A 23,923-nucleotide genomic window follows, 5' to 3' on the forward strand; every position below is an offset into this window, starting at 1 on the left:
TCAGGTGTTCTTTGTCGTGGAAGTGTCTTATTTCCCCCTCCATTTTGAAAGAGAGTTTTGCTGGATACATCAGTCTAGGTTGGAGGTTGTTCTCTTTTAGTACTTGAAATATCTCATTCCAGGCTCTCCTTGCCCCAAGGGTTTGTGTTGAAAAGTCTGCTGTGATTCTGATGGGCTTTCCTTTGTATGTGATTTGTTTCTTTTCTCTTACTGCTTGTAGTATTTTGTTCTTCTGTTGGGTTTCTGGGATCTTGATTATTATATGTCTAGGTGTAGATTTTTTTTGATTGTAGCTAGTTGGGGTCCTATATGCCTCAGTTATCTGAATGTCAAATTCTTCCCCTCTGTTTGGGAAGTTTTCTGTCATTAATTCTGCAAACAGCTTTTTTAAGTCATTTGTATTTTCTCCTTCTACTTCATGGATTCCTATCAGTCTTATGTTATTCTTCTTTGCATCATCTAGGAGTTGTTGGATAGATTTATCATAATCCCTTACTGTTTTTAAGAGACCTCTCTTTTCACGGTCACTGACTGTAATCTTATCTTCTATATTTGAGAGCCTATCTTCGCATTCTTTTATTCTGTTGCATACACTTTCAATAGAGTGTTGGCAGCTGGGTTGGGAGTAGGCGTGGTTCCTGGAGTTAGCTTTCTTTACAGAACACTTAGAGGAAATTCCTCTCAAAGGCACTGATCAGCAAAATGCCATGTTTACACTGTAGTGTTGGAAAGGTATACATCTTTATTGGTTCTTTACAAATATTTTAGTGGATTTTTGGAGAGAATATATCAGAACTTTGAAACCCTAGTGATAATTTCTGTACAAGTTATATCCTAGGTATTTTAAGGCCGCTCATGCATGAATTAAACAAATACTTGCTTCCATGAACTCCATATTTTAATTTGTGTTTGTCCAATTTGGGGACAGAATCTTGAGCTTCAAGCCCCTGTTTCTTCCAGTATTGAAACTCTGGCCTCCCTTCCCATTCCAAGCCTTGTGAGGAGGTGGGGTAACTTGTAATACTTAGTAGTAAGTTGAGGCCTCTATCCACTGTTTCCAAAAGCAGTGGTAACCTTGATAGTGTTAGGGAAAACTTTAATAGCGGAAAATTTAGGAAATGTCACAATATAAGATAACTTCTGCCCCTCACTCTGCTTAGTTCAGAATCAACTGGTGCGGGAGACACCTAGCCTCCTCACAAAAGTTTGTAAGTGAAAAGAACCATTGTTAGCTTTGTTAATCAAACAAGCTCTCTTCCCCCTGGCTAGAGTAGGCAACTGAATGAATCTTAAAGTTAACTTCCCTAACAAAGAACTGCATCAGGGTTGATATTCAACTGCCTTGCTATCATGTTTTGGGAAACTGCAAATGCAGTGTAACCAACTGAGTAAGATCAAAGCTGTAAAACCCTTAAAAGTAAGAGTTGTAACCTAATGGGTCATATATCAGGGCACTGCTATTAGGTGTGATTGATCCATATTGATGGAGTAAACTTTTTTATTTTATTTCCATTCTGCTGCCTCTCTGTGTGTCACTTGGCATCTCTTTCCATAACATTAGTAGCCCCGCTATTTCACCGATGACTGCCTTGAAATACTTCCTGTTCATGTACACTTCCATTCTCTGAATATTGCAGTCCTACCCTGTCTTTTGGACGTCTGGGTATCACTTGTGGACTCTGGTGTCCTGCACAGAGATGTGGTGACATTGCTCGAGATTGCCACATACCCATTGGAAGGTACAGGCCAGGATAATGAAGTTCAGCCCAATAAGCCAGTACACAGCCATGAGGTGAATGGAGGAGGATATGCTGTATATATTACATGTGTTTGCTGGATTTTTTCCTGTTTGTGGTAAGCAATGTCTATATGCTGCATCATTTAATTAGTCTTTACTATGCAAATATTCCATGAAAAAATAAAACTCAGAAGAAATGATTACATGGTCACAAAACATAGAAACAACATCAACTAATACTATATAAAATAACATTCTGGGAGCTGACGAGGAAGTGTCAGGGATGGACATATACAGGAGAAGTCCCTAAAGTATAAGGAAAGGTAGACAGGGTCACCAGTCTGGTGAGTGACAGCCTGCACCAGGGCCATAGTGGCCCTCAGTAGAAGCCTGGAGTTCTAGAGAACACACCGCAGTAGCTGGAACCTTAACTTACAGGTTTGCTTTTCCTTCTTTTAAAAAATGCTTATTCTAAAGAAGCTGCACTGAAGAATTGAAGTAATACAGTTGCCGGGGTTTGCAGTTTCTCTTATTACTTAGCATTTCTATGTTTCTCCATTATTAATCATGCTCGAGATAGACATGAAAAGCTCTGATCAGAACACAGCCTCAGTCCTGATTAGAGAGAGCCATGTTTCCTCTGATGATCAAGGCACTGTCCTCTAATTGCCCTGGCAAAGGAAAACACCTCTGTATTTTTGTCTAATTCTTCTCCTTTGAGTGTTAAGAGTTTGACAGGGCTAAGTCTTAGCATCCTGCCTGCTCCATGTGATGCTGTCCAGGGAGGCATCTGCCATGGGTGTGTAAGATCTAAAGTCTCACTTCCACTTCACGGAGCATGAACAGCCGAAAGGCCTCCATGATGCTGGGCCCTAACACCCAGCGAGGCTCCGGGAACATGACGGAGAACCGAGAAACCCAGGAAGGAACACACCAGGCTAGATGGTAAAGAGACCTTTATTAGTCTGGCCAGACGGCACTCCTGGAGCCAGGTGGCTCAGAGAGGCAACTACTCAGGGGCTGAGGTACTTTTTATAAGGCTTTTCTATACAAAGAGTCAGGGAATTCACAGAACAAGACTGCAAACACATTGCTTATCTTATGCAGGAAATGTTCTACGGTCACCTTTTGTCAAACCATTTGCTCCTGGGTGGGCTGTTAACCAAGGTAGCAATTAGCATATGAAGAAGCACAGTCTGGCCTATTAGCATGGAGTCACTTTAGCCTATTCAAGTCTTACAGGTGGCAAGTGGAGTGATGCAGAATGGGTAACTTCCGGAGAGTGTAACACACTGCGTGGTGACTGTAGGTAGCAATCCTACATCACATCCTTAAAGTTTGCTGAACAAGATCGCACCTGCTGTGATGTTAATTGTGATAGGTTAGCTCAAATGGATTAAGACCCACATGGCTGGCAGTTTCCTGGTGCAGCAGTGGTGTCTGGGTAAGTCTGTGGATGATTGACACGTGGGTGAGAACTGAGGCGGGAAGAACCTCCCACCCAGGTATGGGTGGCCCCAACCAATACTCTTGTGGCCTGGATGGAATAAAAAGGGAAAGAGGAAGGATGTTTGCCCTTTGCTTCTGTGGAGGAACTCTGGTCTTCACCATCTCCTTTGGACCTTCCTCTGCAGTTCCTTTAGGCTTCCAGAGTGCCCTTCGGCTACCCAGCGCAGACCTCCAGCTTCCTAATTCAGACCCTTCTGCATCCCCGCAGGGTCCTGATTCTGCAGGTGGGCACAGTCAGCCCACGTGGTAAATGCTCTGTGTGTCTCATATATATGTATTTGTATCGAATCTGTTCCTCTAGTGAACCTTGAGGCGTATGTTCTCCACACACAGGGTATGTGAAATGGTGGGTATGTTAATCAGCATAGTAGTGGGCTTCATCTCACAGTGTACACAAAACATTTGTACATCTTAAATATATATAGTTTTCTCAATTACATTTCAGTAAAGCTGGGGAAAAAGGAATTTCTGCAGTGATGTTCATGTCTTTTATCTGCTCTGTCCAATTTGTTAGCACTGCCCACACGTGGCCGTTGAATACCTGAAAATGGCAAGCATAGCTGAGGAACCGAACAGCGGACACATCCCACTTTGGTTGACTTGGACTCACAGTTAGTCACCAGCCGCTGTGACTGCAGCTCCTGGGAGCTGGCCCTTCCTGGTGCCACCCGCTTGCTGTTCCTGCAGGACACTCCTGTCCCCGCTCTGGGCTGCGCCCCACTCCGCCGACTTTCTCCACTTTCCCTCATCATTTGCTTCTCAGCAGTTTCATCCACTGCCTGCTCTCCTCAGGCCGGAATTTCAAAACCACTTTATTGGAGGTCTTCTCATTGGCAAATCTTTTTCTCCACCTTTCTTCATATTTGAAAAATTAAAATAAGAGATTATTATAAAAGCTGTTTCTTTTCACGTTATTTATTAATGCAAAGCAGTATTTTTCAAAATGTGGAGCAAGTGGCCTGGTGGCATGAGACAACTTTAAGTGCTTTGGTGCCAAACATTTACATAATTACATTACTTACTTTTATTTTAATGGGTATTGGAAAAATGTGACTAGCACCTCAAATGTGTAATTTCATGGACATTATTGCTTCACATGAAACTAAAGTAGGCATTTAGATTTTAAAGAATCATTTAAAAACAATATTAAGTAAATAGTGGTGCAATGTAGTTTTATAATGGCTGAGCTCTGGGAAATGCAGCTGTTAAATAAACTTCCGTCAGCTCCATGCAGGGCCTGCATCTCCACTACCCCTGCTCATGGGCTGCTTCTGCAGGAGGCCCTGCTGCTCTGGCCTCCCTGACCACAGGCGAAGGCCTTGGAGGAACTCCTGCCCTCACCTTCCTCAGCTCCCTTGTGGAGCTCAGTGCATTGGCCTCTTGGTCCTCACTGCCTGTTCTTCAGTCCCTCAGAGGAGCAATGGCCACGAGGCTTGGTTCACTGTGTAAAGATCCTTCACTCACTGTGCTGGGAGTTCTTGGAAAGCAGAGACATTATGCTAATCACTTTTGTGCCTTAGAATTAATCACACTGAGGCTGAGGCAGAAGGATGGCAAGTTTGAGGCCAGACTGAAGGACTCAGGGAGACCCTGTCTCAAAAAAAAAAAAAAAAAAAAAACAACCCAAAAAAACCCAAACAAACAAAAAGGGCTGGGAGTATGGTAGAAAGGCCCTGAGCTCAATTCTCAGACAGACACACACACACACACACACACACACACACACACACACACACGTTAATCACAGTATGTGGCATGTAGTAAGTGTAAACACTTCGGTGTGTGAAGTTTTAATTTAAACTATGATATGAAGCCAGTGTAAGTGTTCCTTCCCTCGCATTCATTATGTTTGCAGACAGTCTTTGGCCACACCGGAGTAGAAAATTCTCAGGAAGTAAATTACATTTAGTATTTGCCAAGAAGAAAACTGAATACAAAATGTGTAAGGAAGACATTGCAAAACTTTCCAAAACTAAAAAAAGTAATCTTTTGGAATTACTCATACCTCTGCTCTCAAAGAATCTTTGTTTTATTTTGTTTGCAAAACATGGTAGGAAAGTGCTGTGCCACTGAGCTATATCCCTGGCCCTCAAAGAGTTTTACAAGTAAAGATTTAATTTACTCAAATAATGGAAGCTAAGATATACTGCTTTTTGAGAAACAGTCGTTTTTTGGCTTGAATTGTGAAACTTTATGCTAATTCCCTTCACCAAGTAATTCCTCAACTCTCCTTTTCATTTTCTTTGGTGGAACATGTAACATTGCTGGCTCTTTTAAAGTAGGATAATAAGATATAAAGAAAGAATCTAAATACAATAAACTTTTTACAAATCTGTTTATGTGAATGAATCATTTACTATGTTTAGGACAGTGAAACTATGCAAAATAGCTAGGGTTTATAGGAACAATTTCTGTTCAAATGCAGAGTTAGCTGCGTGGCTTTCTAGAAAGCGTTCAGCCTTTTCTTAGCGTGTTTCTGACTCCTCGGACCGCATGTGTGTGCTTCGCAGCGGCTCTTTCCCGCCAAGTTCAAATGAAGTCTAGCAGACCGGCCGGTAGCTTTGGGAAGAGTTGGGGAGAGGGTCGATCAGCTGATGGTGACCGCGACAGCGACAGTGGAGTGAGAAGAGGCAGCTGAGGCCGAATGGGTGGACACCCCCCCATCACAATCACGCAGTGGTGAGAAGCGGGAGCCAGTGTTGAGGCCCACGGTAAAACCGGCCCTGGAGACCAGCTGGAGGAGGAGGAACTCTGTTCATGCCATGGAGAATTGAGGGTGCGAGTGAAGACAAAAGTTCTCCCAGAAGCTGAAAGGATCAAGATCCCTGGAGAAGAAAGTCAGCAGTGTCCACTGCTGCAGAATGTTCACATAAAATAAGAACAGAAGAGTGCATAGCTGTGATGCTTAATTTTGTGCATGAAACTGGGCTAGGGCTGTCCAGATAGCTGGCAAAACATTGTTTCCAGATGTCTGTGGGGTGTTTGCAGAATAGATTAGTGTCTGGTTTAGGGGAATGGGTGACGCTCCACCTTCACCTATGTGGGTGGACACCATCCGATTTCAGGCTTCTGCCTACTGGTTGGATGGGAGGTTGGATAGGGTGAGTTTGGACTGGGAATAGATTATAAGCATTTTTTAAGACATATTCAGCTATGAGACTATGAGTAGACTTAAGTACATGTCTAGAGCCCAGAAGAGAAGACTAGGCTGAAGACATTAACTTGGGTATAATTCCTTCAGTTTTTAAAGCAAACATTTTGAGCAGAGACTACAAAATGTATCTGTGTGCTGGAGAGAGAAAGTGTTAAGTTTCAAAGGGTAACTTGTAACACTTGTGCTTATACTGGATATTGGGGTGAGGATTAGGGATAATATATCATTTTGTTTATTTGAGAAATAAGTACCTGCTGGTATCATTTTCTGAAATTGGTAAAAGATGAGTTTAGATATGTAGAATATGAGGTGCACATTAGAAATTCAAGGGGGGCTGGGGATTTAGCTCAGTGGCTCCTCTGCCTGCCTTGCAAGTACAAGGTCCCAAGTTTGATCCCCAGTACCAAAAAAAAAAAAAAAAAAAAAAAAAAAAAAGAAAAACAAATTCAAAGGAAAAATAGTAGGTAAATATGTGAGCCCAGAAATCAGGAGAGAAGGTTACGATACAGGTATAAATTTGGGGGCCACTGGCATCCACAGGGTAATGGGGTAAAGGCATTGCCAAGTAGGCACACAAAGATTAAGAAGAGACAGCTCCCAGGAAGGAAGCCCAAAGCTCCATAACATTGGGAACAAGACAGTGGGATAGGAAAACGGGAATGTCATGCCCTAAACAGAGAGAAGGAAGAATTTCAACAAGAAAGGGATAGTTGCTGTCTCAGAAGCACTGATGAATCAGACTGTAGAAGGTCAGATGATTAATTATCAAATTAATTAAACAATAAACAAGGAAATCATTGGTGATCTTCACTAGAATGTTTGATGGAAGAATGGAGACCAAAACAGCAATCAAATGCATTAAGCAGAGGGGTGACATGATGGTTGCAGGATGACATCTGCAGGATGTGGGAAAATGAGTCAGAGACCAGGGAAGGCTTAGTTTTTGAGATAGGAGGAGCTAGCATGGGCTCATCTGATCACAAGAATGACTCAGTGGAGGTGGGAAGTAATGAGAAGAGACACAGAGGACACGTGAAAGGGCAGTGGGATGGGAGGTTTTCCAGTCAGCCCGGCTGGGTTTCAGTGCCCAAATATATGGGCAGGTTATTCCAGATCCTTCTGTGACCGTGTTTTTGAGTGAAATTAACATTAAATGGTTAGGAGAATTTCCCTCCATAAAGACCTCATCTACTTAGGTGAAAGAGTAGAAGAAGAGACCAGCTTTGCCTGAGCAGGAATCAGCCCTGCCGCAGACCCTTTTGCTGGGACTGGAACCTTGGCTCTTCAGTCTTCAGCTTCCAGCCCACACTGCTAGAGTTGCCCCGGCCAGCATCCCACACTACCCAGTTCCTACAGTAAGCCTCTCCCCCGCTGCACGAGTTTTATTGGTTCTGTTTCTCTGGAAAACCCTGATAACACAGTCAGCCTTTGAAAAGAGGCCATTTTCCTCCTTGCAGCAAGAGCAAAAGTGTGGAGTAAGACTGCAGATATTGGTAGTCTCCTTGGGAGGAAGATATTGCAGCTTCTGACTGCTCTGTTTCTTCGTGACAAATGCAAACGGATGCTGAAAGTGACAGGAAAAGACCAAAAAGGTTTGCAGAGAGGAGAAGGTATGTAGATAGAAAGCCAACTGCATTCAGAAACAACAGGGTTTTTGGAAAGTAGTGCACACCTACTTGAGTTTTGTGGGCCATGAAAATGGAAAGCAATGATTGAGCAGGTGTGTGTGTTCGTCTTCAACAAAATTCAGCTGCTGGCACGTGCCTAAAATAGGTTGATCGGTGATTCAGCCGGGTATAAGGGCTTGTCAAGTGATTGGAAGGAATTCAGCTAATTCGAAGAGGGTGATGCTAAAGGTGGCTCGTGATATCTAAAAGATGGCATTAAAACTCTAAGAAGAAGTTTTGATTAGATCAATTAAATGCTAGAATAAAAGAATCAGAGGTAGTAGTCAGAGACGAGACTATTTTGATGTCTCAGTGTTAGAAAGCACTAATTGTTTTGTGATGATAAGGACCATGGATGTGAAGGAAGAATTGAAGAAAAGAATTGAAAAAGATTTTTGGAGCCAAGGAAAATCTCAGGCCAGGTGGCACAGGATTGTTTTAGGACCAGGTCAATACACACACGGGTTTCTAATTGTGCGCCAGGGGCTTCTGGCCTTGCCAAAGTGCAATGCTGACTGAACTTGCCATGGGAAAGACTGACCTTTGAAATAATTTCTGGCCTCTGTGAGGTTTATCACTAAATAGCACATGTGATCAACCCTTCTTAAGTCTAAGTCACAAAATAAAAAAGTGGAGCTAGGCACAAAGTTAGGAGCTCACTTGGATTTCCAGGTGAACAAAAATAACAAACACATTTTATGTATATTGACTGAGGGAATAGGTGGAAATGCTTTAAAAGAAAAAAGAGTTTTTGAAGTACAAGAGAAATTCCTTCCGGTAAGAAGTAGACAATTCACCTATTTAAAGTTTTACAATCCAATATTATCCATATTAGATAATGTGCAATAACTCACTCCAATAGTCCTTAAGCAGACCATTGGCTTGTAAAGGCCTACTATACCCAGATGAGTGATAAAACTCAACTATTGTGAATTTTTCTTTTTCTTTATATATATATATTTTTGTTGTTGTTGTTGTTGTTGTTTGTTTGTTTGTTTTTTGAGACAGGTTCTCACTATGCAGCCCAGGCTGGTCTCAAACTCACAGTGATCCTCCTGCTTCAACCTCCCAAGTGCTGGGATTACAGGCATGCACCAGCACACCTGGCTGAACTTTTCTTTTTAAAACATGTTTAATCTCATCCCCATTTTACTGACCTTGGATGTTAACTAGAGAAGTGCTTATTGTTTATTTAATATTCCACCATTTTATGTCAATTTAGAAGACAAGAGTTTGTTGAAATATAGCTGAATGTTTAAACTGGGAAACTGAAGGTTAATCTATGAACAAAAACTGATCATCTCTAGAGGATAGAAGAATAATTGGCAAATAAATAATTCCACTTGTAGACTTACAGTGATGATTATTTGCTATCTTACATAAGAAACTATTCCAGGTCCTGATATCAACTCTTGCTTTGCTTCTTTAACTACAATATCATTAGAAAGTTTCCTAGAAAACACCAAGAACGCAATGGAGAGGGAAAAAAATATCAGGGCTAACTTTCTGAATTTTTTTCTTTTAAAAAAATTATTTCTTTTTGTCAAAGTTATATTTGCATATGGTTTAAAAGATTAAATTCAATATTTATTAAGGAAAACTCTTCTCCCTTTCCACTATTTTCTCTGTCACCAAAGGCAATCACTTTATATTGTGTTGATACTTTTATTGATTCTTTACTGTTCAAGCTGTGAGTTTAGTTTTCTTTTTTTGGTACTGAGGATTGAATTCGGGTCTTTGCACTTGTGAGGCAGGCGGCAGTACCACTGAGCTAAATCCCTGAACCTGGGTTTAGTTTTCTTTTTATCCTCTCCTTAAATATTCATATGCATCATTTTAGCCCCTCATCAGTAAAATATAGTTATAAGTTTAGATAAAAATTCTGTTGTCTGTATTCCTATGACTCAGAAAATGTATGTACCTCTTGGATGATCAATTATGATTATTTTTCATGTTCTGCTTAAACAACTCTCAGGTATTGCTAAAATTAAATGACCACTTTCATGAATTTTATTTTATTCTTGTCATTAAATTCAACTGAAATTTCTTTAACAGTCTAAGTTTGCTTTCAAGAATATGAGTATACAAAAAAAAAATCAATGACTTCTTTTTTCTTTTGGTACTAATGATCAAACTCAAGACCTTGTACTTGCGAGACTCTCCCGGAGTCCTCTGATGTTTTCCAAGGTGGGCTGTTTATTCTCTATGACTGCAGATGTGCAGTCTTGAAATTCCCAATGTCACCTCAGGTATTCTCTTTGCTTCTTTCTTGTGTTGGATTTCTGTTTCTGTCTCCCTTTCTTCAGGTACTGTCTGGTTCTTCTGCAGCATATCAATAAGTAACTTCCTGAAGAAGTTGCACAGGATGGAGATATTTCACAAACTTGCATGTCTGAAATAATCTTTACCTACCTGCACAGTGTGTTGACAATTTGGCTGGATATAAAATCCTAAAATGAGGGCCAGAGAACAAATCTCTTCCAGAATTCTGAACACTGCTTCACAGCCTTCTAATTTCCTTTGTTGCTAATGAGAAAAACACAATCATTCTGGCTTATTTTTGTCCTCTCAGGGAACTTGAAGGCAGTACTCAAATGACTGGGCGTCATTGACAATGCACTCCGCGCAGACTGTGTACATCCTTTCTTCCTGGCCGTGTCAGACTGTCAGCTCATGTTTTTCAATTCTGAGCAATTATTCAACTATTTGAAGTTTGCTCCCTTCCATATGTGTCTTCTCTTGTGTGGAACACCTCATTTTCAAGTGTTGTACCTACTGTTCTGATTTTCTTACAGTTTTCCATCGATTTGTAAGTTTTTTCCTTGCTTTCTTAAAGATTTTGTTATTTTATGGCACAAACTAGTGAGTCCTACACTTTTCCTTCAAATATCTGAATCTATGAATTCTTATGAGTGCCATTTTTATGTGTGCTGGTCTGTCCTTGTTTGAAGTTTGTAAAATTTTCACTTTCTAAGAATATAAATATTGTTTAGATTTATTTAGGCATATTTTGTATATTATAAAATTTACCAATAACAAATCTACAACTCAACAATTTTTAGTGACTTTATCAAAATGTGTAATAATCACCACAAATCAGTTTTCTTTCATTATTTACTATTTTCTTCAATCTTTGTTTTGATGCTTGTCCCAGGCAACCACAAAGCTACTTTCTATCTCCACTGATTTGTTGTTGTGCACATATCATATAAATACAATCAAATATTATATGGTCTAGAGCTGGGTGTGGTGGCTCATGCCTGTAATCCCAGCCTTTGGGAGGCTGAGGCAGGAGGATTGCTGTGAGTTTGAGACCAGCCTGGGATACATAGTGAGTTCCAGGTCAGTCTCAACTATGTAGGGAGACCCTGTCTCAAAAAAAAAATATATGGTCTTTTGTGTCTTGTTTCATTTAATATAATACGTTTGAGGTCTAATCATCACATAACAATTATCAATAGTTTGTTCCAATAAAAATGGAGAATAATAGCGTATCATATGTATATACATTTTTATCCATTCACCAGTTGATTGACTTTAGTTTTTTCCTGATTTTTGGTGATCATAGGTTATGAACTCTTTGAACATTTGTATGCAAGTCTTTGCATGCATACACATTTTAATTTCTCTTAGATAAATATCTAGGATTGGGATTTCTGGATTATATGGTAAATTTATGTTTAACTTTTAAGAAACTGCCAACCTGTTTTCGAAATGACTTCACCATTTTGTGATCTCACTAGTAATGGCTGAGTGTTCCTGTATACTCTTGCCAACATTTATTGTTGTCTGTGTTTGGATAAATTCCTCATAGGTACAAAAATGACATCTCACAATGGTTTTAGTTTACATTTCCCTAAAGACTTGTACTGTTGAGCATCTTTTCATATGCTTATTTGATAATTTATATATCTTTGGTGAATACATATTTACATATTTCACCTGTTTTTTTTTATTGAGCTGCATGTTTGTTTTTCTAACTAGGTTGTGAGAATTTTGTATATATTCTGGACACATATAATTTGCAGACATTTTCTTCCTGATCTGTGGCTTGTACTTCTATTTTCTTAATGATGCCTTTTGAAGCACAAAAGTTTTGAATCTTGGTAAGGTCTACTTCACCAATTTTTGTATGTTTGTTTATTGGTGGATCATGCTTTTGATTTCATGTCAAAGAAAGCTTTGCTTAACTCAAGTTCCCAGATTTTCTCTCATATGCCTCCAAAAGTTCTATTAATATAGATCTTACATTTCAAGGTGCAATCCAAATTTGTTTAATTTTTGTGTATAGTATGAGGTAAATGTCTAGGTTCATGGAGGCAGATATCTTATTGTCCCTGTACCATCTTTTCACTTTCTTCCCCATAGAAAAGCCTTCTTGTTTATTTGATTAAACAAAAATAAAATAAGCTGCCTTAGGAACAAATTGGAAGTCCAGAGAGACACCAACTTTGTTTTAAGGCTGTGTCATGGATGCAGCATCTCCTTGCTTCTCTCCCTTATCTTCTCTGGGCCGCAGTGATACCTTTAGGAGCCTGTTAGCTGGCACAGGAGTTTTGAACACTTTCCCTGGTTCTTCACCTGCTCATGGCCTGTCATGCCTGTGGCCTGCCCTAGTACCATTTAGGATTTAAAAGCAAAGCCAAGAGGAAAAAAGCATAACCCATACAAACAAAAACCCACTTTTACCTAAAGGTCTGAGGGAAAATCTATTTCTGCACCCATCCACTGAAGGGTTGGGATGGGATTCACGCTACCGAGGCAATGCCCGTGCAAACTTAGCAGAGGGAAGCTGGCACCCAGACAGGCTTGCAGCAGGGCACCTTGCTTCTATCAGGTTGCCTTGGACAAATAATAAAAATTAGAGGTTAACTTAATCATTCTACCATCAGGCAACATGCCTTTTTGCTAGTTTCCTCCAATTCTGCATTAAAATTTTTTTTAAAGAGAAAGAGTCAACCGAGTCATGTACCTGAAGCATTTTATTGACCAGGCGTGAGAGCTAATGGACAGTGTTAAGCCAGAGTCATAAAATATACGAATCCCCCCACTGTTCCTAATATGCTAGGCAAGACACCCCATTTCCCATCCACTCGCCATACGCCAACTGTAGGGGAAAAGAAAAAGAAACATCTTACTACCCCAACAACAAGAGAACCCCATAAATGTGAAAAATCTTCCTCTGGAGAAAGACAACTACACTGCTGGAGACACAAAGAACTGTGGCGGAGCTCGTTACCCAAGGAGAGCGAATGGCTCGCTGCACATGCGCACTGAGACAGCCTCGGAATACACTCCCGGAGCTCGCGCTGACACAGCCATGAACGTGAGGTCCAGGGCCGCGCAGATGTTCGCAGTGCACGAGTGGTGCATGGTCTGAATTCTCCTTTTAAAATCCCTTTCTCTCCCCTCCCTGCATCTCTTGGTCCCCTTCCCTTTTGTAAAAGATATATCATCTGTTTCTTATAACCTTTTTATTTTACTCTACAATTTATTTATGTTTTGGGTTTTTCATATAAGAGAAACCCTGCAATATTTAAGCTTGTGAATCTGATTTATTTCTCTTAACATTATGGACTCAAGATGCCTCGTTTTTCCTACAGATGACTCAAGTTTATTCTTAGTGGCAGAGTAGTGCTCCATTGTGTGTAAACACCACATTTTCTTTATCCATATGTCTGTTGATGGACATATAGGCCTCTTCCAAGATTTAGCTGTTACGAATTGTGCTGCTATAAACAGGGGTGTGCATGAATTCCTGTATCATGATGTCTTTAACTCTTTCAGAAAGATACCTAGAAGGGGAATTCAAATGGAATTTCTAGTTTTGGTTTTTCTGAGGAATCACCACACTGTTTTCCAAAGTGGTTGTACCAGTTTACATCCCCACCAACAACATAGAAGTTTTCCTTTTGCTTCAGTCTTGCCAGAACTGATTTGATTTCTTGATGATAGCCATTCTTTCTGTAATAATATGGAATCTCAGGGTCTTCCAATTTTCGTTTCTCTGGCAGCCAGAGATGTTGAGCTTTTAAAATTTATTTATTAATCATTTTACCTCTTTTGAGCAGTGTCTATTCATTTCATTTGCAAATTTTTTATTGGCTCTTTTTTTGGAGGATCTAATTTTTTTCAGTTATGTTCTAGATATCCTCTGAAGAATAGCTAGCAAATTCTTTCCCCTTTGTGTAGGTTGTCTCACATTTCTGTTGGTTGTTTTCTTTCTGTGCAGAAGCTTTTTAATTTGATATGATCCCATTTGTTGAATATTGATGTTACTTTTTTGTGCAATTAGGGTTCTGTGCAGAAAGCCCTGGCTTATGTCTTTGTCTTTAAGACTTTTACCTATTTTTTTCTTCCAGCAGATTAAATGTGTCTGTTTTAACATTTAGATTTTGATCCACTTTGGTGTAGTACATGGTGAAATATGTGGGTCTAGATTCAATCTTCTGCATGTAGATATTCAATTTTCCCAGGACCATTTATTAAAGAGTCTATCTTTCTTCCAATGTATGTTTTCTGCCCCTTTGTCAAAGATCAGATGGCTGAATGTGCCTGGGGTTTTTTCTGCATCCTTTATTCTGTTCCAGTGATCCATATGCCTGCTTCTGTGCTAGCATCATGCTGTTTTTATCACAGTAGTTTTGTAATATAACTTGAAGTCCAGAATTGTGATGCCTCCTGCTTTGTTCTTATCATCTAGGATTGCTTTTGCTATTCTGTGTATCTTTTGGTTTCATATAAATTTTAGGATGGTTTCCTTAAGTTTTATGAGGAATGATATATGTATTTTGTATGGGATTGTCTTAAGTCTGTATAACAGTTTTGGAAATATGGCCATTTTGACAATATTGGTTCTGCCTTTCCAGGAATGGGAGAAATCTTTCCATTTTCTAATGTCCTCCTCAATCTTCTTTTCGAAGTACTCTAAACTTTGTGCAGTGGCAGTATCGTAGCCAATGAAGTTTATCCAAGTTGTGATTATTGCTAATTGAAAACTTTTCAAAGCACTCTAGTTTTTGTTGTAGAGGTCTTTCAGTTCTTGGTTGGGTTAATTTCTAAGTATTTATTTATTTTTGATGCTGTTGTGAATCATATTGTTTTTCTGATTTCTCAGCGAATTCCTTATTGGGGTACAGGAATGCTATGGATTTTTGTACATTAATTTTATATCCTGCCATTTTATTGAATTTGGTTATTAATTCTACAAGTATTTCTGGGTCTTCTATGAGGAGGACTGTGTCATTTGTCAATAACGATAATTTGACTTCTTTCTTTCTTATACATATCTTTTTAATTTCATTCTCTTGCCTGATTATTCTATTATTATTATTATTATTTTGTACTGGGGATTGAATTTAGGATGTTGTGTGTGTTAGGCAGGCAGGCAGTGACACCTCTGAGCTAAATCCCTGGCCCCTATTCTGGCTAATGTTTTGAGTACTATATTAAATAGGAGTGGTGATAGTAGGCATCCTTGTCTTGTTCCTGATTTTGGGGGGAAATATTTCGATTTTTTCCTCATTTAATATGATATTGGTAGTAGGTTTGTCACAAATGGATTTTATCAAATTGAGATAAGATCTTTCTATACCTATTTTCTTAGTTTTAAATCATTAATTGAAGTTGGATTTGTCAGAGGGCTTTTCTGTGTCTAATTTTTTTCCTTGCTTTTCAAATGTGGTGTATTACATGTATTGATTTGCATATGTTGAACCATTCCTATATCCCTAGGATGAGGCATACTTGGTCATGGTGTATGATCTTTTTTGATGATTTGTTGTATTCTCTTTGCCAGTATCTTTTTTTTTTCATACTAGAGATCAAAATTGGGACCTTGTGCTTATGAGGCAGGCAGTGCCACCACTGAGCTAAATCCCTGGCCCTGCCAATGTCTTTTTGAAGGATTATTGTGCCTGTGTTCAACAAAGAGATTGGCCTGTATTCTCTTTTTTGATTGGTCATATCAGGTGTTGGAATGAGGGTAATGCTAACTTTCAGGAGTGACTTTGGAGTACTCCTTTTCTTTCAGTTTCATTAAAGTGTTTGAGGAGTATTGGTGTTAGATCTTTAAAGTTTTTGTAGATTTCAGCAATGAACCCACTGGCTTCTGGGATTTTCTAAATTGATAGGTCTTTTTATTACTTTTTCAATTCCATAGACTGTTACTGGATTATTCATGGTGTTTACAACTTCTTTGTTCAGTTTTGGCAATTCATACATTCCTAGGAATCTATTCATTTCTTCTGGATTCTCCAATTTATTGGAGTATAGGTTTTCAAAGTAGCTACTTATAATCTGGATTTTGGTAGTGTCCACTTTGATCTTGACTTTTTCATATCTAATTGCATTGATTTGGATCTTTTCTTTCCTTGTTTTGGTAAAATTGGCTAAGGATTTGTCTATTTTCTTTATTCTTTCCAAGAATTATCTAACCCATTCATTGATTCTTTGTGTTGATTTTTTAATACCAGTTTCACTAATTTCTGCTCTGATCTTTATAATTTCTTTCCCTGTATTAGCTTTGGATTTGTATTGTTCTTGGTTTTATAGGACCTTAAGGTGCATAGTTAGGTTACTTTATGTGGGGGGGGGTTACTTTGTTTTACTGATGTGGACCTTCACCACTATAAACTTCCCTCTTAGGACTGGTTTCATCATGTCTCACTAGTTCTCCTATGTTGTACTGGAATTATCCTTTGATTCATGGAACTAATTGCTTCTGTGACCCACTGATTATTCAAGAGTATATCATTTAATTTCCATGTGTTTGCATTATTTCTGTTGTTTCTTTTGCCATTACTTTCTAATTTCAAGGGACCATAATCTTTTCTAATTTCCCTGGACTATGACCATTAAACTATGATCTTATTTTTTGCCATTGATTTCTAGTTTCTTTGGGTTATGATCTGAAAATATGCATGGGATAATTGCAGTTGTTTTGCATTTACTTGAACATGCTTTATGGGCTAGCATGTGGTCTAATTTGGAGAAAGTTCCATGTATTGATGAGAAGAACGTTTAATCTACTGTTGCTGGGTAGAACATTCTATATTTACATTTGATCTTAGCCAACAGGCTGAGAAGCGATCTATAGATATCTGTTAAGTCCATTTGTTTGAAGGTTTGGTGCAACTCTGATATTTCTTTGTTGATATTTTGTCTAGATGATATTTTTGTAACATGAGTATTGAGGTGTTGATATTTCATCTTTTAGGTCCAGTAAAATTTCTTTTATGAAGTGGGGTGCACTGATGTTTGGTGCATATATGCTTATTATTCTTATTTCTTCCTTTTGAATTGTTCCCTCAACCAAAATGCAGTAGCCTTCTTTATCTTTTCTGATTAGTTTTTCCTTATTGTCTGAAAATAGGATAGCTACCCCAGCTTGTTTTGGGGTTTCTGTTGCAAAAAATATTATTTTCTGTCCTTTCATTTTTATTCTATGAATGTCTTTTTGTATTAAGTATTTCTTGTCTACAGCATACTGTTGGGTTTTGTTTTTTGATCCATTCAGCCAATCTTAGTTTTTTGATGGGTAACTGAGACTATTCACATTTGGAATTATTACTGAAAGATACTGGCTTATTTCTTTCATTGCATTATTTTCCTGTTTCTAGTTCTCTTCTTTTTTCTGACTAAGCTGGCTAGGGCTGGGGATTTAGCTCAGTGGTCCTGTGCCTGCCTCACAAGCACAAGGTCCTGAGTTCAATCCCAGGTACCCTCCTCAAAAAAGCAAAACAACAACAACAACAAAAAACCAAACTGGATAGTTCTTCCAAAATGGTATTGAATAGCAGTCATATTATTAATTTGTTCCTGACTTTGGGAGGTGTTTTGTCTTACAACATCAATTGTAATTTTCACAGTAATTTATTTTTGTAAATGCTCTTTCTGATTCAGGGAATTCCTTTCTTGTAAGATTTTGGAGAGATTTCATTATGTATGGATGTTGAACTTTGTCAAATACTCACTTTTTCTTTATTCTAGTCATGTGATATATTACATTAACTGATTGTCTGATGTTGAAATAACCTTTCACTCCTAGATGAATTTATTCAGTCATGATATAAAATCTTTTAAAAATGTTGGGATAGGTTTGCTAACATTTGTGATGATTTATTATTTACTAACCTATTTGTATAGCTCCTAAGTATAGAAGGGATCCTACATTTTTAAATGATTAAAAAAGAGTAGTTTAAAATGAAAAGAATAGAAAAGTATTTGATTTATTTATTTATTATTTATTTATTTATTTATTTATTTATTTATTTATTTATTTATTCATTGATACTGGGGATAGAATTTGGGTCCTTGTGCTTGCAAGATAGGTGGAGAAACTGCTGAGCTAAATCCTGGGCCCCAGAAAAGTATTTGAAAATCAAATCTCAACATCTGTCAATAAATAAAGTTTTACTGAAACACGGCCACGCTCATTCACTTACCGACTGTCCATGGCCTTATTCATATAAAGCAGCAGAGATGTCACAACAGGTACTATGTGGATTACAAAGCCTAGAAATTTACTTAACATTTTCAGAAAAAATTTTGCTAATCCCTGTTATAGATTATTGCACATTTTTTTCTTTTTCCTTCTGTAGCAATTTATGAATAATTGCTGGATCTAATAGACATAGGTTAAAGAAATTCTGGATAAAATATCTTACTCCTAAAGGCATTCAATTTTCTCCCCCGCTCCAGGGATTGAACTCAGGACCTTACACTTGTGAGGCAGGCATGGTGCCACAACATGAGACTCAGCTAATGTGTTTCACTTCTCATGTGTTTCTTTCCCCAAAGGATCAGAGTCTTAGATGGGCCATTGTCCAATATTTTATCGTCTGAGAAAGTTAATTTTAATATTAGCCACTTCATAATGTCCAAGGCAAAATCAGTATTTTAAACTTTTTTATGACAAAGTCTACATATGTATTATTGCTAATCTGTGTATGTCCTGAAAAATATATACTATTGTGCTCTTTTTTCTATTATGTTTTTTGGTATACTTTAGGTATACAATATGATGACATTCATCATTGGGAATTTGTACCTTTAAATGATATATTTTAGTTCTTATTTTTTCCCCAGTCCCCTGGCCTCCCTTTAACCCTTCCACCCCTCCCTATTTACAAAGACTTTGTTTCCATTTTTCCCTTTCCTCATAGTTTTTCCTTTCCCTTCTTTTCTTTTCCCTACCCCTCCCACTCTTCTTCCCCTTAAAACCTTTTCTTTCTATTTCACATTATCTGTTATGTATTTTGATTCTTATCTACACTTTCCATTTCTCACACCAGAGAAACTATTCAGTATTTATATGTGTGCATCCTATTTATTTCACTTGAGTATGGCCTCAAGTATGGTTATACTTAAAAGCATAGCCAATTAGCTATAAATGACTCTAGTTTCTAATTCTCTATGGCTGAGTAGTACTCCATTTTATTTAAAAAAAAAACATATTCCTTATTCAGTCTCCAGTCAATGGGCAATTGGGCTGTTACCAAGTTTTAGCTATTACAAAGTGTGCCACTATAAACATGGGTGTGCATCTATCACTGTGGTATGATTCTTTTAATTCCTTTGAAAAGATACGCAGCAGAGGGATAGCTGGGTCAAATGGAACCTCTTGTCCTAGTTCTTTGAGATATCTCCATATTGATTTCCATGGTGGTTGCACCAGTCTGCACTCCCACCAACAATGGAGAATGCTTCTTTTCTCCCCACAGCCCAGCCAGCATTTGTTATTGGTTGATTTCTTGATGGTAGCCATTCTTTCTGGGGTGAGGTGGAATCTCAGTGTTGTTTTCATCTGCACCTCTCTAATGACCAGTGATGTGGAATATTTTTTCATATGATTCTTTGCTGCTTTTACTTCTTTGTCTGAGAAGTGTCTGTTCATTTTAGATGCCCATTTTTGAATTGGGTCTTTAAATTTGGGAGGTCTGATTTTTAAAAGTTCTTTATATATTCTAGATAGTAGTCGTTTGAGGAATAGCTAGTAAATTTTTTTCCCACATTGTAGGTTGTCTTTTAGCTCTGTTAGTTTGTCTTGCAGTGCAGAAGCTTTTTAAAAAGATGAGATCCCAATTATTGATTCTCTGTGCTAGTTCATGTGTTACTGAGGTTTTGTTCATAAAGTCTTTCCCTATGTCATTGTGCTTGAGAATTCTGCCTAACTTATCTTCCAGCAAGTTTAGTGTTTGTTTTAATGTTTAAATCTTTCATCCACTTGGGTTTTAGTTTAGTTCACAGTGAAAGATATGATCCTAGTTTTAGTCTGTGGCAGGTTGAAATAGTTTTCTGCACCATTTATTTATTATTTCCATTTTATTATTATTTCCAGGCTATCTTTCCTCCAGTAAGAGTGGTTGGTTCCTTTGTCAAAGATGATGTGACTGAGTATGTATGGAGATGTGTCTGCATATTCTAATCTATTTCACTGATCCTCAGGTTTGTTTCTTTGCCAGTACCATACTGTTTTTATCACAGTGGCTTTGTAGTATAGTTTCACATTGGGGATTGTGATACCCCTGTCATGTCTTTGTTGCCTGGATTTGCTTTTGCTATTCTAGGTTTCCTTTGGTTCTAAAGGAATTTTTGGATTGTTTTCTCTAGTTCTGTGTAATATACTGTTGGGATTTCAATTGGGATTGTATTGAATCTATATAGCAGTTTTGGAAGTATGACCTTTTTTACTCTATTGGTTCTTCCTACCAAGGAGCAAGGGATGTTTTCCATTTTCTGATATAGTCTTCAATCTCTTTTTCAGAGTTCTGTGGTTTTCAAGGTAGAAGTCTTTTACTGTATGTTCATTTTTATAGATTATGAGATGGATAGTCAGAAATTTTTAGAGAATTGCCTAAAATTAACCCAGCCAGTCAACAAAGTTGGAATTGCAATTGTGATTATATTGGGGTATAATTTCTGTTATAACATTCTACTTACCTAATTACTAAGTCAGTGTATAAATTATGCACACAACTATAATTTGCCCCAAATTCTGTGTTAATATTTTTGTGTATTAGGTTGTTTAGAAGGAGATATTGAAGTTATAGTTGAAAATGGTAACTGAAATTTATCTGAAGATTTTGCTTCACTATTCACCGATAATTGATAAGTGGTTGTAGTGTTTAAAGTAGTAAGAGTTTCTAAAGCATCACCCATAGATTTCACCCCTGGGGATCGATCTGGGCCTTGCACATGTTAAGCAAGTGTTCTTTGTACCATTGAGTTACACTTCCAGCCCTCCACAGTTATTTTTGCTGATATACTGGGATATTGAACTAGCCCTGATCCATTTAGGAAAACTGATTCTAATGAATTAGTCCTTGCATTGCATAGGGCAAGCTTCTCAATGACAGAGACCCTGCCACATGACAAAGATATATGCTACTTACTACTGCTTTGGGAAGTGGAACAATTGAAAACTCTTAAAAGGCTTTAAACATACCACAGTGTAGACTGACCCAGCAAAACTAGCCCTTATTCACAACCAGTAACACAAACTACCTCCTCTAACCCTTCATCTGAGCAGGAAAGGTCAATTATAACAGGCAAGCTCTATTCTGAGTTGACCCCAAGAAAACAAGTTTATAAAATGCACAACAAAAATATCCACCAACAAGAAGAAACTATAAATGTGTGAACAATCTGGATCTCTGGCCTGCTATGCCTCCCTGCTTCGTTCATGCTTTTGTATCTACTGATACCACTTGCTGACCACATTCTTGGAGGACAAGTGCTCGCTGAAGCTTTGTGATTCGGTACCCTAATTATCTGGTCCATTTCTTGGATGCAGATGTGAAGACCTACCCACCCTACTCCTCTTCTTTCCCCTTCCTCACAAGTTTCTTACCTCTTTTGCTTAGCTTTTCTGTCTCCTAGATGAGTCTAATTCTGTGACTCAGAACCCCGTAGCTGTCATTCCAGATGTTGTGTGGTTAGGAATATGTGTGGAGCAGATTCAGACTGGCTCAGGTGAGGAAGAAGATGTCAGGAGGGTGGCACAGGCAAGGTGCAGGGACCCTGCGTATTTGCAGCAGCACACGTGATTCCAGGATTCTGTGGGCCATGATTCTGAAGCTCACCCAACGTCATGCACAGGTGGGGTCTGCACTAAACAAAATGGTCAAAATGCTTGGTGATGCTGAGGCTCAATTCCCTACAAGAGAGGAACGTTTGCAAGATGAGCTGTGTGAAGCAGAGTGTAGCCTAAGAAATTCAGCAGAACTCATCTGCATCCTGAGGGACACAGCAGTGTAACAGGGCAAGTGGAGGAGCCCTGTGGAAGGGGACAGTTATGAGGCCACCAGGCCCCAAATGCAATGGACAGGGAACTGGAGGCTGAGCAGCAGGACCATGGGGCCCACACACACACCATGTGTGTCCTCAACCCTTTGTTTTTGTCCTCCTCCTTTGGATAAGAGCTCGTGGAGGGTGGATTTTGGCCAAGGGGACAAGGAAGACCCAGAGCAGGAAGGAGGGAAACAGGCCTCCCTGCCCTCTTCTGTTTAACTCCACGTTGGCTCAGCACAGTTACCGCTGCACCTTGGACACCTGCTTGCTTATCTGTGGAGTGCAGTCAGCACTGAAGAGATGAGTGGGGGACACAAAGTGGAGGCAGAGGGATCTGATGCTGCGCGTGCTGTGTATGGATTAAGCAGAGCATAATGCTTGCGGGCACTTTGTGGTCTTTTCTAACCAGCATGAGTGAAATTCTCCATCTCTGTTTCCTCCCTGCCTGACTCGGGCAGATTTAGATCATTCGGATTCAGCAGTCTCTCTAGAGAGATGACCAGATACAATGCAGACACAGAAACGCATACGCAGCATGGAGTTGTGACCAGAACTCTGGGAGGAAGGAAGGTGCATGTGAACGACCAGGCTCTGAAGCAAGGGCCACTCCAGGCAGACCTCTGAGGAGGCGCAGAGCCGGTTCAGCAGGGCCGCGTCCGCTCCATCGGGATGTGGTCCCCCCCAGGGCCAAGTGGTTGCAGTCTAGTGGAATTTTAATGTGGGCAAGGTGAAGGGCCTCGGTCTGTGTGTGGCTCTTCAGGAAGTCCTGTGCACAGCTGAGCTGGGAAAATTCTAGCGTGAAAGGTCGTTGAGAAAGAATGGGACATCATGTTAGTTATGAAAATGCAATGTTCTAATTTGAGAATAAGTTTGTAGAAGAGGAGCTTAGGGACGTTTCAGGCAGTAGCCAGGTTTTGTGCCTACCCTTTGATCTGATTTTTCATGTTAAAAAGAGAACTTGTAAAGCTTCCCGATTAAGCGAACAAGGAATCTCACGTTCTTTTTCTCTCCCACTTCACCCTTGCCTCCTCCATTGAGGACACTGGGTACCTTCCTTTGCTGAATGTTATTTGCTCCCTAACACCTCCTTCCTCCGTGAGTCCTGTGACCAGGAGTTTTTATATGCTGGTTTCCCCGAGCACTTGGAGCCAGCAGCTTTTGTGTGAACAAACGTAACTATTACACCCATTCGGAGCGATTGTTTCCCCATTCTGCAGGGAAGGGCACGCCTTCTTCATTGCACGACCCCATGCAGGCAATCCAGGCCAAGAACACCTGGAAGACCTCTCTTCGGTCAGTTACTAATCGGGAGCTGGCTCAGTAGGTACAGACTTGCCGGACAGTGGGTTACCTTGGGCACAGGCGTGGTCCTGCCTGCCTAGCCCAGGCCTCTCTCTACAGATGGAGGACAGCGAGTCCCTGGGCCCTCCTGCGGGGTGTGTTGAGCCCCTGGGGTCTCATCCCAGGGGGCGGGGAACGCAGGCACAAGCAGCCGGGCTGTCCCAGGAGCGGCCTCGGCATTGAGGGCCCGCGCGGGGCTCCCGTGAGAAGGGTCGCTCGCGC

At 39.5% G+C, this 23,923-nt stretch overlaps 1 protein-coding gene and 1 pseudogene across 1 annotated transcript in view; both read left to right on the forward strand.

The window, feature by feature from the left end:
• The first annotated feature begins 14,998 nt into the window (after window positions 1-14,998).
• LOC117286102 lies at window positions 14,999-15,106 on the forward strand (annotated as a pseudogene).
• Window positions 15,107-23,570: 8,464 nt separating this feature from the next.
• The window catches only part of Slc35f1 (solute carrier family 35 member F1), a 311,583-nt gene continuing 311,230 nt past the window's right edge, over window positions 23,571-23,923 (forward strand). Inside the window, exon 1 of the mRNA XM_010644966.2 lies at window positions 23,571-23,653. Within this exon, the coding sequence (XP_010643268.1) occupies window positions 23,610-23,653 (44 nt within the window). The 5' untranslated portion in view covers window positions 23,571-23,609. The remainder of the gene's footprint in view (window positions 23,654-23,923) is intronic.

This window comes from Fukomys damarensis, unplaced genomic scaffold (assembly GCF_012274545.1).
Source record: "Fukomys damarensis isolate Sample0158 unplaced genomic scaffold, DMR_v1.0_HiC HiC_scaffold_14, whole genome shotgun sequence".
NCBI lineage: Eukaryota > Metazoa > Chordata > Mammalia > Rodentia > Bathyergidae > Fukomys > Fukomys damarensis.